At 42.8% G+C, this 12,999-nt stretch overlaps 3 protein-coding genes and 2 pseudogenes across 4 annotated transcripts in view; all 5 read left to right on the top strand.

Moving 5' to 3' along the window:
• The first annotated feature begins 509 nt into the window (after positions 1-509).
• CR46421 lies at positions 510-1,509 on the top strand (annotated as a pseudogene).
• Positions 1,510-2,017: 508 nt separating this feature from the next.
• Positions 2,018-4,007, top strand: Cyp12d1-d (Cytochrome P450 12d1 distal). The gene is made up of 4 exons (NM_206090.2): positions 2,018-2,152; positions 2,213-2,538; positions 2,593-2,709; positions 2,774-4,007. Exons 1-4 carry the CDS (start codon positions 2,051-2,053, stop codon positions 3,792-3,794), a joined length of 1,566 nt encoding a protein of 521 aa, NP_995812.1. The 5' UTR covers positions 2,018-2,050; the 3' UTR covers positions 3,795-4,007.
• A 268-nt stretch (positions 4,008-4,275) lies between these two features.
• Positions 4,276-5,278, top strand: CR46420 (annotated as a pseudogene).
• A 502-nt stretch (positions 5,279-5,780) lies between these two features.
• Cyp12d1-p (Cytochrome P450 12d1 proximal) lies at positions 5,781-10,440 on the top strand. Of its 2 annotated transcripts, none has more exons than NM_001299375.1 (4): positions 5,781-5,918; positions 5,979-6,304; positions 6,359-6,475; positions 6,540-10,440. In NM_001299375.1, exons 1-4 carry the CDS (start codon positions 5,817-5,819, stop codon positions 7,558-7,560), a joined length of 1,566 nt encoding a protein of 521 aa, NP_001286304.1. In that variant the 5' UTR covers positions 5,781-5,816; the 3' UTR covers positions 7,561-10,440. The 2 variants fall into 2 exon arrangements, with proteins under 2 accessions (NP_001286304.1, NP_610635.4); NM_136791.6 differs by having other exon boundaries at positions 6,540-7,699.
• Positions 10,441-11,286: 846 nt separating this feature from the next.
• luna overlaps positions 11,287-12,999 on the top strand; it is a 138,423-nt gene continuing 136,710 nt past the window's right edge. Inside the window, exon 1 of the mRNA NM_001299374.1 lies at positions 11,287-11,625. The gene's annotated coding sequence lies outside the window, so the exon portion shown is untranslated. The remainder of the gene's footprint in view (positions 11,626-12,999) is intronic.

The following is a 12,999-nucleotide window of genomic DNA, read 5'->3' as shown; positions in this document are numbered from 1 at the left end:
TAGCACAACAATGCCGCCAAGATTTACAGCCTCTTCTTGGATTGCATTTGGCTGGCGTAATTTGTTTTGGGCACCGCAGCAGAGCAAAGCACTTCTTGGCCAAGACTTGAGAGGCAAAGAGTTTCAGTTCTCTTGGTATTACATATATTTTAAAGATTTACTTTAATCTACAAAGATAAAGAGATGTTACTAAAAGGCATTCCGACAGAAATCAAAATAAAACATATCTTCTACTGAGCATATAAGCCTATGTCTGAACAATAACATACTTATATTGAATATGAGCGGTTGATATTTTTTTAGCAGTATCAAGCTTTCTTGACTTACGGCAATAATTTCGCTTTCTATCACTGTGATGGTGGGAATTCTTAGGAGTCATGCTGGATTGCAGCTTTTCAATTTGTAGAGAATCGTTTTGTTATTCCTCTTGGGATGCGATGCTATATAAGCATTTTGGCAGGCTTCCCAGCTCAGTTGTCATTTTAGGCAAGCAGTTAATAAAATTAACTATGAGTATTGCGCAGAATGCGCAATCCATTCAGCTTGTGAGGGCATCTTCTAGTCAGGCACAGATTTTGGCCAATGTGAGTTGAAATACTATCACCACAATCGGGTATTCCACTAACATACATATGTGATCTGGATATTAAGGTAGCCGATAGTGTAGTCACTGAAGCGAGATCCTATAAGAACATTCCACTTCCCAGAAAACAGGAATTTGCAAGGGCATTTATGCCGGGTGGAGAATTTCACGATGCCTCAATTTTGGATTATGCAGCAGCGATGAGAAGTTGTTATGGTGATATCTTCATAATGCCTGGAATGTTTGGTCGCAAGGATTGAGTCACCACATTTAGTACAAAGAATATCGAGACTGTTTTCCGCAGTGAGGGAACTTGGCCGGAAAAGGATTTCTTTCCCTCGATCACATATTTCCATTTATGGAGAAAGTGTGGGTCTGATATTCGCGTAAGTTACCAAATAATTACATATGTATATCAAAAGCGGAAGTTAATTTGGAAACTATAATTTAAGGCAAGCAGCGTTGTGGGGCAAGATGCGATCAGCCGTCAATTCAATTTTTATGCAACCCAAAGGATTGAAAACTTATTATGAGTTCAACAACTAGTTCATTGAGCGCTAAGAATTAATTCATACTTGTATATTTCGATGTCCACCTGAGTTTTACTTTTTCTCCAACATTAAAGAAATTCGAGATGCTAGAACTCTGGAGATGCCGCCTGGTTTTCGAATCCCTTGGCTTGGTGGCTTTCGATCGCCCAATGGGTTTGATCAGTCGAAATCGAGACGATCCAGATGCATTGACTGTGTTCCAAAACACGAAGCACGATGTTCAGATATGCCTTTCAATTGAATATACAGCCATCAATGTGGAGATTTATCTCCACTCCAAACTTTCGGATGATGATGCGTCTTCTCGATGACATCTTAATGTTCTCACAGAAAATGATAAAGGACACCGAGGACTCTGTGGAAAAGCGGCGCCAGTAAATAAATAAAATAAAAAATAAATAAAATATCAGTATGCAAAGAGAACAAGGATCAACTCTAAGAATTGTTTTTATTTTTCTTTAATTTGGTTATTTATCTTGAAATTGTCTACCGTTGAACTAGAATCCTTATAAATTTTTAAAAAATATTTAAATATTTTAGATTTTTTTCTAGCGATCCCACTAAATGAGTAACGGGTATGTAATAGTCGTAATAGTAGTATCAAATTCTCTGAGGTGTATTTATTGTAAGTTCCAACGCTCTCAATTTGTTTTTCTAGCCAGTCACGTTCATTTGTTTATTTTTTCAGTTGAGTGAGGTAGGCAATTCACGGCGATTATACCGTTCAGCTGATAAGAAAATGAAACTCATGCTTTGTTTGCTGGCTTTTGTTTTTGTTTGAGATTTTTGCATTTTGAAGCATTTCAAGTTATTCGCTCTCCTCTCTTTTCTACGTTTTAGAGATAAGCCTTTGGTATAAGAACGTTCTCGAAAGTGGAACTGTTTTTAGTTGCAGTTGATCACCAAAAGGAATAGAATGAATACATTGAGCAGTGCGCGATCTGTGGCGATTTACGTGGGTCCCGTTCGATCTTCAAGATCAGCCTCCGTTTTGGCACATGAACAAGCTAAATCTAGTGTTAGTATGCACAAAATCCAGTCGAAATAGATTTATCATGTTATTAGTTTCCAATTATAGATAACGGAGGAGCACAAGACCTACGATGAGATTCCGCGGCCCAACAAATTCAAATTTATGAGGGCTTTCATGCCCGGTGGTGAATTCCAAAATGCATCGATTACGGAATACACCAGTGCCATGCGAAAGCGCTATGGAGATATCTATGTAATGCCCGGAATGTTTGGCCGCAAGGATTGGGTCACCACTTTCAACACAAAGGACATTGAGATGGTATTCCGCAACGAGGGTATCTGGCCACGTCGTGATGGCCTGGATTCCATTGTATATTTCCGCGAACACGTTCGACCAGATGTTTACGGTGAGGTTCAAGGATTGGTGGCTTCGTGAGTATAAAATCTAATAAGTAGCAAGGAAACAATTGAATTTGAATATTTCAGACAAAATGAGGCATGGGGAAAACTACGATCAGCCATTAATCCCATCTTTATGCAACCCAGGGGCTTGAGAATGTATTATGAACCATTGTCTAATATCAATAATGAGTTTATAGAGCGGTAAGAAATTTTTGTTATTGAATTGTTATTTATATATAGCAATAAATTCCATTTTACTGTGCAGCATTAAGGAAATCCGCGATCCAAAAACTCTAGAAGTCCCCGAAGATTTTACGGATGAAATAAGCCGGCTTGTTTTCGAGTCACTCGGCCTGGTGGCTTTCGATCGGCAAATGGGTCTGATTAGAAAAAACCGCGATAATTCCGATGCATTGACCCTCTTCCAGACCTCGAGGGATATTTTCCGTCTCACATTTAAGCTAGACATTCAGCCCTCCATGTGGAAGATCATATCGACGCCCACCTACAGGAAAATGAAGCGAACTCTCAATGACAGTTTGAATGTGTCCCAGAAAATGCTGAAGGAAAATCAGGATGCACTGGAAAAGCGCCGCCAGGCTGGCGAAAAAATAAATAGTAACAGTATGCTGGAGAGATTAATGGAGATCGATCCCAAGGTGGCGGTGATTATGAGTCTGGACATCCTATTCGCTGGTGTGGATGCCACAGCCACGCTTCTGTCGGCTGTTTTACTCTGCCTCTCAAAGCATCCGGATAAGCAGGCCAAACTGCGGGAGGAGCTCTTGAGCATCATGCCCACAAAGGATTCCCTACTCAACGAGGAGAACATGAAGGATATGCCATATTTGAGGGCTGTGATCAAGGAGACACTGCGATACTATCCCAATGGCTTTGGAACCATGAGAACCTGCCAAAATGATGTGATACTTTCGGGTTACCGGGTGCCCAAGGGAACGACTGTCCTGCTCGGCTCAAATGTGCTGATGAAGGAAGCTACATATTATCCACGACCAGATGAATTTCTGCCGGAGCGCTGGTTAAGGGATCCGGAGACCGGAAAGAAGATGCAGGTCAGCCCCTTCACGTTCCTTCCCTTTGGCTTTGGACCCCGCATGTGCATTGGCAAACGGGTGGTGGATCTGGAAATGGAGACCACAGTGGCCAAGTTGATTCGCAATTTCCATGTGGAGTTCAATCGGGATGCCAGCCGTCCATTCAAGACCATGTTCCTCATGGAACCGGCCATTACGTTCCCCTTCAAATTCACGGATATCGAACAATAATTTGCTTCTCATTTGTGGCCTTTACTTGTGTTCCTTATAGTTGCGATTTTTGATTACAGTAAATGTTTGACTGATGAAATGCAGATAAGAATTTTGCCTCCTCCTATTTCGCATTGTTGTGCAAACCTCGCTGTTTAAAGAGATGTTACTAAAGGATGTTACTAAAAGGCATTCCGACAGAAATCAAAATAAAACATATCTTCTACTGAGCATATAAGCCTATGTCTGAACAATAACATACTTATATTGAATATGAGCGGTTGATATTTTTTTAGCAGTATCAAGCTTTCTTGACTTACGGCAATAATTTCGCTTTCTATCACTGTGATGGTGGGAATTCTTAGGAGTCATGCTGGATTGCAGCTTTTCAATTTGTAGAGAATCGTTTTGTTATTCCTCTTGGGATGCGATGCTATATAAGCATTTTGGCAGGCTTCCCAGCTCAGTTGTCATTTTAGGCAAGCAGTTAATAAAATTAACTATGAGTATTGCGCAGAATGCGCAATCCATTCAGCTTGTGAGGGCATCTTCTAGTCAGGCACAGATTTTGGCCAATGTGAGTTGAAATACTATCACCACAATCGGGTATTCCACTAACATACATATGTGATCTGGATATTAAGGTAGCCGATAGTGTAGTCACTGAAGCGAGATCCTATAAGAACATTCCACTTCCCAGAAAACAGGAATTTGCAAGGGCATTTATGCCGGGTGGAGAATTTCACGATGCCTCAATTTTGGATTATGCAGCAGCGATGAGAAGTTGTTATGGTGATATCTTCATAATGCCTGGAATGTTTGGTCGCAAGGATTGAGTCACCACATTTAGTACAAAGAATATCGAGACTGTTTTCCGCAGTGAGGGAACTTGGCCGGAAAAGGATTTCTTTCCCTCGATCACATATTTCCATTTATGGAGAAAGTGTGGGTCTGATATTCGCGTAAGTTACCAAATAATTACATATGTATATCAAAAGCGGAAGTTAATTTGGAAACTATAATTTAAGGCAAGCAGCGTTGTGGGGCAAGATGCGATCAGCCGTCAATTCAATTTTTATGCAACCCAAAGGATTGAAAACTTATTATGAGTTCAACAACTAGTTCATTGAGCGCTAAGAATTAATTCATACTTGTATATTTCGATGTCCACCTGAGTTTTACTTTTTCTCCAACATTAAAGAAATTCGAGATGCTAGAACTCTGGAGATGCCGCCTGGTTTTCGAATCCCTTGGCTTGGTGGCTTTCGATCGCCCAATGGGTTTGATCAGTCGAAATCGAGACGATCCAGATGCATTGACTGTGTTCCAAAACACGAAGCACGATGTTCAGATATGCCTTTCAATTGAATATACAGCCATCAATGTGGAGATTTATCTCCACTCCAAACTTTCGGATGATGATGCGTCTTCTCGATGACATCTTAATGTTCTCACAGAAAATGATAAAGGACACCGAGGACTCTGTGGAAAAGCGGCGCCAGTAAATAAATAAAATAAAAAATAAATAAAATATCAGTATGCAAAGAGAACAAGGATCAACTCTAAGAATTGTTTTTATTTTTCTTTAATTTGGTTATTTATCTTGAAATTGTCTACCGTTGAACTAGAATCCTTATAAATTTTTAAAAAATATTTAAATATTTTAGATTTTTTTCTAGCGATCCCACTAAATGAGTAACGGGTATGTAATAGTCGTAATAGTAGTATCAAATTCTCTGAGGTGTATTTATTGTAAGTTCCAACGCTCTCAATTTGTTTTTCTAGCCAGTCACGTTCATTTGTTTATTTTTTCAGTTGAGTGAGGTAGGCAATTCACGGCGATTATACCGTTCAGCTGATAAGAAAATGAAACTCATGCTTTGTTTGCTGGCTTTTGTTTTTGTTTGAGATTTTTGCATTTTGAAGCATTTCAAGTTATTCGCTCTCCTCTCTTTTCTACGTTTTAGAGATAAGCCTTTGGTATAAGAACGTTCTCGAAAGTGGAACTGTTTTTAGTTGCAGTTGATCACCAAAAGGAATAGAATGAATACATTGAGCAGTGCGCGATCTGTGGCGATTTACGTGGGTCCCGTTCGATCTTCAAGATCAGCCTCCGTTTTGGCACATGAACAAGCTAAATCTAGTGTTAGTATGCACAAAATCCAGTCGAAATAGATTTATCATGTTATTAGTTTCCAATTATAGATAACGGAGGAGCACAAGACCTACGATGAGATTCCGCGGCCCAACAAATTCAAATTTATGAGGGCTTTCATGCCCGGTGGTGAATTCCAAAATGCATCGATTACGGAATACACCAGTGCCATGCGAAAGCGCTATGGAGATATCTATGTAATGCCCGGAATGTTTGGCCGCAAGGATTGGGTCACCACTTTCAACACAAAGGACATTGAGATGGTATTCCGCAACGAGGGTATCTGGCCACGTCGTGATGGCCTGGATTCCATTGTATATTTCCGCGAACACGTTCGACCAGATGTTTACGGTGAGGTTCAAGGATTGGTGGCTTCGTGAGTATAAAATCTAATAAGTAGCAAGGAAACAATTGAATTTGAATATTTCAGACAAAATGAGGCATGGGGAAAACTACGATCAGCCATTAATCCCATCTTTATGCAACCCAGGGGCTTGAGAATGTATTATGAACCATTGTCTAATATCAATAATGAGTTTATAGAGCGGTAAGAAATTTTTGTTATTGAATTGTTATTTATATATAGCAATAAATTCCATTTTACTGTGCAGCATTAAGGAAATCCGCGATCCAAAAACTCTAGAAGTCCCCGAAGATTTTACGGATGAAATAAGCCGGCTTGTTTTCGAGTCACTCGGCCTGGTGGCTTTCGATCGGCAAATGGGTCTGATTAGAAAAAACCGCGATAATTCCGATGCATTGACCCTCTTCCAGACCTCGAGGGATATTTTCCGTCTCACATTTAAGCTAGACATTCAGCCCTCCATGTGGAAGATCATATCGACGCCCACCTACAGGAAAATGAAGCGAACTCTCAATGACAGTTTGAATGTGGCCCAGAAAATGCTGAAGGAAAATCAGGATGCACTGGAAAAGCGCCGCCAGGCTGGCGAAAAAATAAATAGTAACAGTATGCTGGAGAGATTAATGGAGATCGATCCCAAGGTGGCGGTGATTATGAGTCTGGACATCCTATTCGCTGGTGTGGATGCCACAGCCACGCTTCTGTCGGCTGTTTTACTCTGCCTCTCAAAGCATCCGGATAAGCAGGCCAAACTGCGGGAGGAGCTCTTGAGCATCATGCCCACAAAGGATTCCCTACTCAACGAGGAGAACATGAAGGATATGCCATATTTGAGGGCTGTGATCAAGGAGACACTGCGATACTATCCCAATGGCTTGGGAACCATGAGAACCTGCCAAAATGATGTGATACTTTCGGGTTACCGGGTGCCCAAGGGAACGACTGTCCTGCTCGGCTCAAATGTGCTGATGAAGGAAGCTACATATTATCCACGACCAGATGAATTTCTGCCGGAGCGCTGGTTAAGGGATCCGGAGACCGGAAAGAAGATGCAGGTCAGCCCCTTCACGTTCCTTCCCTTTGGCTTTGGACCCCGCATGTGCATTGGCAAACGGGTGGTGGATCTGGAAATGGAGACCACAGTGGCCAAGTTGATTCGCAATTTCCATGTGGAGTTCAATCGGGATGCCAGCCGTCCATTCAAGACCATGTTCGTCATGGAACCGGCCATTACGTTCCCCTTCAAATTCACGGATATCGAACAATAATTTGCTTCTCATTTGTGGCCTTTACTTGTGTTCCTTATAGTTGCGATTTTTGATTACAGTAAATGTTTGACTGATGAAATGCAGATAAGAATTTTGCCTCCTCCTATTTCGCATTGTTGTGCAAACCTCGCTGTTTTGATAAGCAAAATGTTTAATACGTTTGATAAGATTGCGCTTTGTTGTGGCATCCCTATCGCTTTTTTTCGTATCAATTTGTTTTTTTCAACACAATTGCGAGGTGTGCTTTTCTTATATTTTTAGGTAACAAAGAAGAGACTATTGTAGGTTGTTATTTTTCTTGTTTTTCCCCCACACTTTGTATATTTAGGTGGTGGGTAGCGCTCACCAAAGACACTTTCAGCTGGAGCTTGCAGCTTGGCAGGCAGGTGAGAACGGGCTGCCGAGAGGATGTCCTTTGCCGCGCCACAAATACTTCTAACGGCAACAGCAAAATCAGGAGCAGCACCCAACATCAGGAGAGTAGCAAAGCGGCAAAAGCAGCAACAACAGACATATTCGCCTGCGGCCTGCGGAGTTATGCTAACTGGCACTCAAAGCAAAGCGCGGCCAAAAGCTCAGGTGGTTTGCCCTGTGCCACCTGCCACCTGCCACCTGCCCCCCTGGTCTTGTTCTTGTTTTTGCTGTTGCTGTGCCTGCCACTTGGCACTGGCAGCTTGTAACAATAATTTAAGCGATTTTGCGCTTTTTGCGAGTGGGTTAATGGCATGCTCAGGATCTAGGAAACGGGAAGTGGGAACTGTGAGCTGGGAGCCTGCAAGCGGGTATCCTTTGGCGTGGCGAAAATTCCACTTTTGTAGCAAACGCACATAGCTTATGAATTCCGCAATCCCCGATGCGGTGCAGCAGCAAAATGGTAGGGATGATGGACCGTGGGTCCTGGTCCAGTACAAAGTAAAAATGCAGAACATGTGTTTTTTCGGGGTGGCTGGATAACCTGGCTTATAGCAGCCATGGCCAGGGATCAGCTATATACATATACATATGGTCATGTACATCTCTTTGTGTCTGCTGTATATTAAAATTCAATTTTAAAACCGGCCACGCACAACCGGGCGTATGCGTAATGCGGCATGCAATCATTTGCGTGCGCCTTCGCTTGGAAATTCCTTTGCCATAACTAATCTCGAAGGCCAACCAAGACTAAGGCCAACCTAAGACTAAGGACCAGTCCTGACGTTTCATATTTCTAGCTCACCGCCCTGCCACCCAAGCTCAACCCGTTCCTTTGCCGCTCGTCTTTTATTTTATTTAATCTTTTTTCTTTTTTTTTTTTTGTGAAAAATTTCATACTCATCAAGTTGACAAAGAAAAAGTTTTTCATTATTACATTTCGCTGTCATTTGGGCGCAGAAATAGCTTGGAAAAGTTCTCGGAGTCCCGCTTTTCCTTCGCCGGCTGCCGGTTGAAACTCGAGTGCAGCGCGTAAATGAGTCACTCCCATTTTGAGTCGCCCGCCCGCAGCAGTCGGCGCTCATCATCAGATTTCCAAAAGGATAATGGTTTGGGTTGTGCTGGGCTGGGTTGGATTTGGTTAGGTTGTGGGGTGGTGGGGGGCAGTGGGAAAGGCACGGGCCCATTGCGTAGCTTGACGTAATTTTCTTGGCCTGCCTGACGAGTCGCATCCTTGCACATTAATCCATTGGTGTGCCTGGATCTCGGTAGTCGGAACCCCGGAACCCGGAACCCAGAGCTCGGATCTTGGTCCTTGCTGCACGCAAATGAGGGTATGGTCAAATCACTCACTGTCAGCCCGTGTCCCAAGGAATGCGTTCAGCATGTCCTTTAATTTTTTCTCCCTCTAAGACCAGTTTCATTCCCCTTTTCTGCACTTTGACAAAAAGCTGAGTCCTTAGCTTGCATAAGCAAAATGAATGAACCTATTTTTAAGTCATATACTTTTGAAAAGATACAAAATGGCCTTTGTTTAATTGAATAAATTTTTTTTGAAACTTTGAATGACATTATATATTTTTATTTAGTTGTTTTAAGCAATAATAAATTTGCACAAATTATTATTTAAATATGTTTGAATAGTTTAAAAACTTAATGATTTTTCAGTTTTTTCTTATTAGTAGGTCTTTAAATTTCTTTTGAGTCTCCTCAACATCATTCCATTGATTAGCAATTCGGATGACACTTTTCTTATTGTGCAGGCACTAGCATTTTCTATAACTTGACGTTTGCCCGCCTTGTCGTTGCCCGTCCATTTTCCATTTCCCATTTTCCGTTCGGCCAGCCCATCCCCACTCCCCCTGGCTTCTTTGTCCGGCTTGTACTTGTGTTGCCTCGCTTGCCGCTTTGCTGCCTGTCAGCGCGCAGCTTAAGATAAAAACTTTCCTTTCCACCCAAAAAAGGGGCCAAGGCGGCAACACCGGCCAGAAAAGGCTGAAAAAAAAGCAGGCAGAATGGCCTGCGAAAGGGTTGACTCTGACATTTAGCTTTCGCATATTTGCACACACCCCGCGTCCCCATCCACCGACAGTATATTTTATAGACTAAGGCGAAGACATGACAAATGCTCAAATAGAAATTCTTCAACAAGATTCTTGGCCGAAACTTAAGTTCATTTTTTGGTCGTGCACATCGCATGGGGGCTTTTGTAAGGGCCTCACCAGAAAGAATTCAAATTAAAATGCGATTGCTCTGGGGCTCACTCGATTTTCGTGTGTTTTCTGACACGGCCTGTCGATGGTTTTTGCATTTGTCTGCAAGGCTGAATTTAATACAGGACACTCTGCGCTTTCCGAATCACGAATTGGCTTCAAATTCAATCGATTGGTGGGGCATTCAAATATTAACAAAAATAGAAAAAAGGGTGTGCTTTTTGTAACAATTTGAAAATACTTTTATTTACTTAGGTAATTTAAGTAAATAAAACAATATACTAAAAGTGTGTAAGGCAGTTTCTGTTTTAGTGAATATATTACCTATAACTACATTTTATAAACCTGTGACAAAATCTACGTTATCCATTTAATGGCTATTAAATACTCCAAAACATTTTCCGCATCGATTTCCTTTAATATTCAAAATCATTTTCCGCTTTCACAGGAATAATATCAAACATATGACCGTGCAGCTGACGCTCAGATGTTTTCCCGCTTTCCACGCGGCCACTCGAACTTTTCATTCATCAGGCGCAGCGCACACGCATTGCCGAATTTGCACCAACACCAGTGCATCGGGGTCACCCAATTTCCACCCAAAACAGCCACCCACTCAGCCGAAGCAGTCGAATAACCCAGACACCCGCACAACTCACTCACCCATTCATATATTTTATGTTTTGTTTACATTGCCGGCTTGTGCAGCCCAAACAACAACTGATTCTATGGAAAAAGCGTTGGGAAAGCCTTGTGACGTCACCGGGAATGTGCGTGCTATAAACCGAAGCGAAAGTATAAGAGAAAACTGTTATATGGCCGAAGAGAAAATGCTGATGGGAGGGAATACAAATACAAATGAACGATACGAGTGCGCAATTAAGGAAGGAACTCGCAATTTGGCTGCTCATTTTGGAGCGTTTTGCGGTGAGTTGAAACTTCCGCAAAATGGCCGAGAGAGTGTGGGAAAGAGAGAGCGAGCGGCCCGGAGAGAGCGAGTTCGCAACGTCATCGGCACAGCATCAACAAGCTTACTGGCTGCTAAAAATCGTCATTACGCTGAGATCATTATTCCCATCGGCGAGGAGCGAGAAAAGTTGTCGCAGAAACGAGTCAACGCTCGAGTACGTCGGTCATTGCGCTGTGTGTTGCACTTTGTCGGCTAAAACGCACACACACACACACACACACACGCATACGCAAACGCACACTACTATACGCGCACTACCATTTACGGAAACGAAAGAGAAACAGAAACTATTGCATACCGCCAGGCGCACATGGCGCTTGCCGTTCGCAATTGTGTGAGTGCGCCTTTGTGCTTTGTGCTTGTGATATCTTAAAAGGGGTTTCAAAATGTTTTAAACTACAAAAAGCACCTGAACTATGCAATAACTACCACCAAAATGTCAAGTGCTTTGGATAAACTATTTTGAAAAGTGTAAGTGCAGCTCATTCATTTAATACCAAAATAAACAAAGTAATTGGTTAGTTTTCTATTTCTGTAATATAAACTGCATTAAATTTCAAGCGAAACAGCATACCTTCATACAAACTGTGTTCAAACTACTTATTTTTCTATTTTTACCGGCTTGCCAATCGTAAATGCGCTCTTAGCGGTTCTCTTGCGCTCTTCTGGGCCAACTCGCCTGCGCCTGAGTCAGGACAGAAAAAAAACGGGCACTATAACGCAGCAAAAACAAACTGAAAAGAGCGCCAAGAGCGTAGTAAGCGGCGTAGTTCAAGTGCCGGTTGTACTACGCGAGTTCAAAGGGTAAGAGTTTGGTGCTGTTTGGTGGAGGGGGAGGTGGCCAAGTGGATGGCTGGTAAGCAGTTTCACCTGCAAAAATATTCAGAAGGCGCGCCTTCTCATATCATTAAAATTCCATTTTGTCTGCCACCGACTTGTGCATCTTTTCCACCTGACTCCCGCACACATTTTTCGCCCAGCCTGCTCTCTACTGGCAGGGACTCTATCTTTGTTGTGGCATTATTGTTATGGCACACTGTATCGCCCAGACTCTCGACTTTCGGTGTTGCACGTGTCGCATGTTTGCCGCTGCCTCTTGCTGTGAAATTTCCGCAGCGGCAACAAAAGTGCGAAATAATGACCGACTGCCTGTCACATGGCTGACTGGCTGGCTGGCTGGCTGGCTGGCTGGCTGGCTGGCAGCCTGGTACTCGAATTCCCATCGCCTTCGGGCCATTTTGCCTGGCCCAACGGATGTTGTCTGTAAAGTTGTTTAAACAATTTATATGCCCCAACAATGCATGCGGCCGCTGCAGTTCGTTGACCTTCGACACTGGCCATGCCCGCCCGCACTCGGGCAAAACTACCTTGCTGCATAATTAATATGCTGATTAATATATTGCTTAACCCACAAAGGCTGCCTGTCATTAAGGTCCTTCCAATTGCCTTCATCAGTCGCAGCACAAAAATAAAAGAGCAAAGCTCCTCCTGCTTGGCTGGCAGTTTTTTATTAAAAATTCTTGAGCATCATTACCGAGGGAGTTGCGTGCGAATTCCGCTGGCAAATAAAGTGATATGAGAAACGGGCGGTGAGCATGTAAACGGCCATAAACTGGAGAGCCAAGTCGGTACCTGGCTGATACCCATGTCTGGGTAGCCGAAAGCGTCAACAGGCGCCCATCGCAGCCAGCAAACCGAAACCGCAACCGAAACCAGAACGTGGCCTGCCAACTCAAGGCACACAAGCAACAGCAACAGCAACAGCAACAGCGGCAACATCTACTCGTGCAACATCAGACAGGAAGCATTGCCACAGGCGAAAGGGGCCAGTACAAAAGGCCAGGA

This window comes from Drosophila melanogaster, chromosome 2R, assembly GCF_000001215.4.
Source record: "Drosophila melanogaster chromosome 2R".
Taxonomy (NCBI): Eukaryota; Metazoa; Arthropoda; class Insecta; order Diptera; family Drosophilidae; genus Drosophila; species Drosophila melanogaster.
Note: the sequence above shows the minus strand (reverse complement) of the source record. Positions and strands in the feature narration are given on the sequence as shown.

Excerpts from the sequence above, each read along its gene's own strand:
- Cyp12d1-d (NM_206090.2), top strand. The coding sequence starts at position 2,051 with ATGAATACATTGAGCAGTGCGCGATCTGTGGCGATTTACGTGGGTCCC. Across the intron at positions 2,153-2,212 it reads ATGAACAAGCTAAATCTAGT|ATAACGGAGGAGCACAAGAC; the intron begins GTTAGTATGCAC and ends TTCCAATTATAG. Across the intron at positions 2,710-2,773 it reads AATAATGAGTTTATAGAGCG|CATTAAGGAAATCCGCGATC; the intron begins GTAAGAAATTTT and ends TTTACTGTGCAG.
- Cyp12d1-p (NM_001299375.1), top strand. The coding sequence starts at position 5,817 with ATGAATACATTGAGCAGTGCGCGATCTGTGGCGATTTACGTGGGTCCC. Across the intron at positions 6,305-6,358 it reads GTTCAAGGATTGGTGGCTTC|ACAAAATGAGGCATGGGGAA; the intron begins GTGAGTATAAAA and ends TGAATATTTCAG. Across the intron at positions 6,476-6,539 it reads AATAATGAGTTTATAGAGCG|CATTAAGGAAATCCGCGATC; the intron begins GTAAGAAATTTT and ends TTTACTGTGCAG.